This window comes from Esox lucius, chromosome 4, assembly GCF_011004845.1.
Source record: "Esox lucius isolate fEsoLuc1 chromosome 4, fEsoLuc1.pri, whole genome shotgun sequence".
Classification (NCBI taxonomy): Eukaryota; Metazoa; Chordata; class Actinopteri; order Esociformes; family Esocidae; genus Esox; species Esox lucius.
In genome coordinates this window covers 11,788,630-11,791,267 of record NC_047572.1, presented here as the reverse complement: position 1 = coordinate 11,791,267, position 2,638 = coordinate 11,788,630, and the positions used below count along the sequence as shown (strand labels likewise).

Sequence of the window (2,638 nt, the reverse complement as noted above, 5' to 3'; positions counted from 1 at the left end):
AACCTGAACCGCTTTAGAAATAAAATGATCCAGCGGGTGGGATGACTGATCACAATAAACCTTCAATGGAAACCTTTTTAAAGACATATCTGGTGTGAGGGAATAGCCCCCAAACCTAGAAAACAATAACGAAAACACGCACATTTGAGGGATAGGTCTATAGTAATTTTGTATTGCGATTTGATAACATTTTATTTACAGTAGTGCAGCCTTTGAATTTAGATGTTTTTAGAGCAAGATGTTGGTCACAAAAATAACATAATTAATATCTAAGAATGTGCAGTCTAATCGTACAATCAACATAGCTGACAAGGGTGCGTCAATAACCAATAGATGCACCTGCTACTGTGCCTTCTCTCCGAAACCGTTATCTTATTAATGCATGACACCCCCTTTGTTTCATGAATAAAGCATATACACGAGGATGGTAACTGGCCTTGTTTGTTTCGTTATTATGACAAGGGGTGTTGTGTTTCTGGGAGTTTTGAAGAGTGTGTAACGTGTTATGATTTCGATTATCAGCATGTTTAGAGTGCACAACAATCAGCAACAAAGAGACATTTGAAGTCCAAACACAGAGAAATATTTGTAAAAACGTTATATTTTTATTTGTAGAAAAATTGTTTGCACACTTTTCATGTAAATAGAATAAAAATCTATTTATATACAAAATACATTATGACAGGCGAAACTTGAATAAATAAAATAGTTAAAAAACATTGTAGAAATGTTTTTCTTCGTGGAATTGATTCTATTGAACAGGACTGCAGTTTTCAGGGGGTCAATCTACATAATGCATGAGGCCAGCTCCTTTTCTTTTGACGGCCTTTCACTCTATTGTCAGAGCGTTGAAACCGAATTTCCACGCTCGTTTTTCTGCATTATAGCTCTACAAATTGTAAAATTGACTTTTCACCTCAGTCTGTAAAAGCAAATCTGTACCCTTCTTTTTAATTGTAATACTCTTCTAATAGCCTACCTAAATGTGGGGATCAAGATCTGTGAAGTGGACTTCTAGTAGCCTACATCTACATCGTATGTGGTGGGGAAAAAGTGCAAGGTTTTGGAGGAATACAAAATGTAGCACAAAAAACGTACAAAACGTTGTAGATTTAAATTAATGTTCAATTTGAAAGTCAATTAGAGCATGTAAAAATAGGAAAACATACAAACTGTATAAAACATGCCCAAAGAGACATGAGTTAAGGCAGACAGTGAATATATAATTCCGTTTTTCCCTTCCAACAGAGTAACTGAAATATGAACTGAATTCAGTTATTTTTCTGCTATTAGTCTATTGTGAGAATCTCGTAGTCTAGAAATGTCTGTGGTAAGACTACAGTTCAGTTAATAGGACATGCCTGTCGGTACAAAGCTTTGGTAGCCGTATTGTAGCACATCATTCTGGAAACATCCGTAATCATCCTGGGTGGCTGGACTGCTGGGGCTGGAAGTGCAATACGAAGGCGACGAGGAGGAGGATGAGCTGGAGCTCCAGGAACAAGCGTCGCTGCCCGGGCTTGGTGCGTCCACCACGCACAGGTTGGGAAGCAGCAGAGGCGCATCTGCCCGTGACTTGCTCTGGCGCTGTTCAATATCCGCAATGCGGATGGTCTCGGAGAGCGCCCAGATGTAATTGTGGGCGAAGCGCAGAGTCTCGATCTTGGTTAGTTTGGTGTCGTCGGGGAACGCCGGTAGAACTGTCCGGAGGGTGTCCAAAGCGTCATTCAGGCTGTGCATCCTGTTCCTCTCGCGGTCGTTTGCCTTTACGCGCCGGTTCTTCTTGACCACGTGCACAGTGGCTTCGTTCCTCGCTCTGCCTCTGCGTCTCTTCTTCTGACCCAGTTCCGTAACGCTCGAGATCTGGATGTCGCTGGTCGGGGAGGCGGGCTTGCCGATCGAGGAAGACGGGGAGGAAGCATGCATACTGCTGCACGAGTCTTCGTCATCGTGCGTAAAGTAGTCGCAGCTGGAACTATCCATGTCAGAATAAACGGTCTCCATAGAGGTGCACATTGTTTTTCCTGCAGAAAAAGGAAATAATTCGTTAAACTCTGCAAATGCACTGCATTAAAAAAATTTACGTTTTGGAAGCATATTCAAGGCGTTACTGGATAACTCCAAATACAGAACGAAACCTACCTTTGTAATGTGTTTGAAGAAGGTACTAGTTGAAGAAGTACTAGGTATCTTGCAAGGAGTCAAAGTCCGAAAAGTCGTTTCTATGAAGGGTACAAGGCACGCGTCTTTCTCTTGCGTTTGATTCAGCTCGTGTGAGCCAGTGAGCCTGGCACACGACTGGCCTCAGATACCTTATATACCCTGGTCTCACAATAGTCGTACCCCCCTCGCGCTGGCATTTGTGTGAAGGATGGATGAATGGGGTGCATCAGGTCTGCCCCGTGCCGTACTGCCATCTCATTAGCATAATGTATGCCCGTTGTTTGTTCGCTCTCCGAAGCGTGCCTGTAATCACGACCGTCCAATGGGAAAAGGGGACAGCTACCCAGCCACGCGAGCACCACTGTTGCTATCCATCCCTGGACCTAAAGACCAAACCCACTTTTAAGTTAAACCTTTAAGTTAAATGAAAGAAGAAGAGGAGCAAATGATTGAAGTGCTTAGTCCCCGAGGCAAG

At 43.0% G+C, this 2,638-nt stretch overlaps 1 protein-coding gene across 1 annotated transcript; it reads right to left on the bottom strand.

Annotated features, from left to right (window-relative positions):
• Positions 1-691: 691 nt before the first annotated feature.
• On the bottom strand, positions 692-2,272 carry neurog1 (neurogenin 1). Its single transcript, XM_010866431.3, has 2 exons — positions 2,143-2,272; positions 692-2,024 (listed from the first exon to the last, which is right to left on the bottom strand). Exon 2 carries the CDS (start codon positions 2,014-2,016, stop codon positions 1,348-1,350), a length of 669 nt encoding a protein of 222 aa, XP_010864733.3. The 5' UTR covers positions 2,017-2,024; positions 2,143-2,272; the 3' UTR covers positions 692-1,347.
• Positions 2,273-2,638: the final 366 nt, after the last annotated feature.

Coding starts and splice junctions, on each gene's coding strand:
- neurog1 (XM_010866431.3), bottom strand. CDS start 2,016: ATGTGCACCTCTATGGAGACCGTTTATTCTGACATGGATAGTTCCAGC.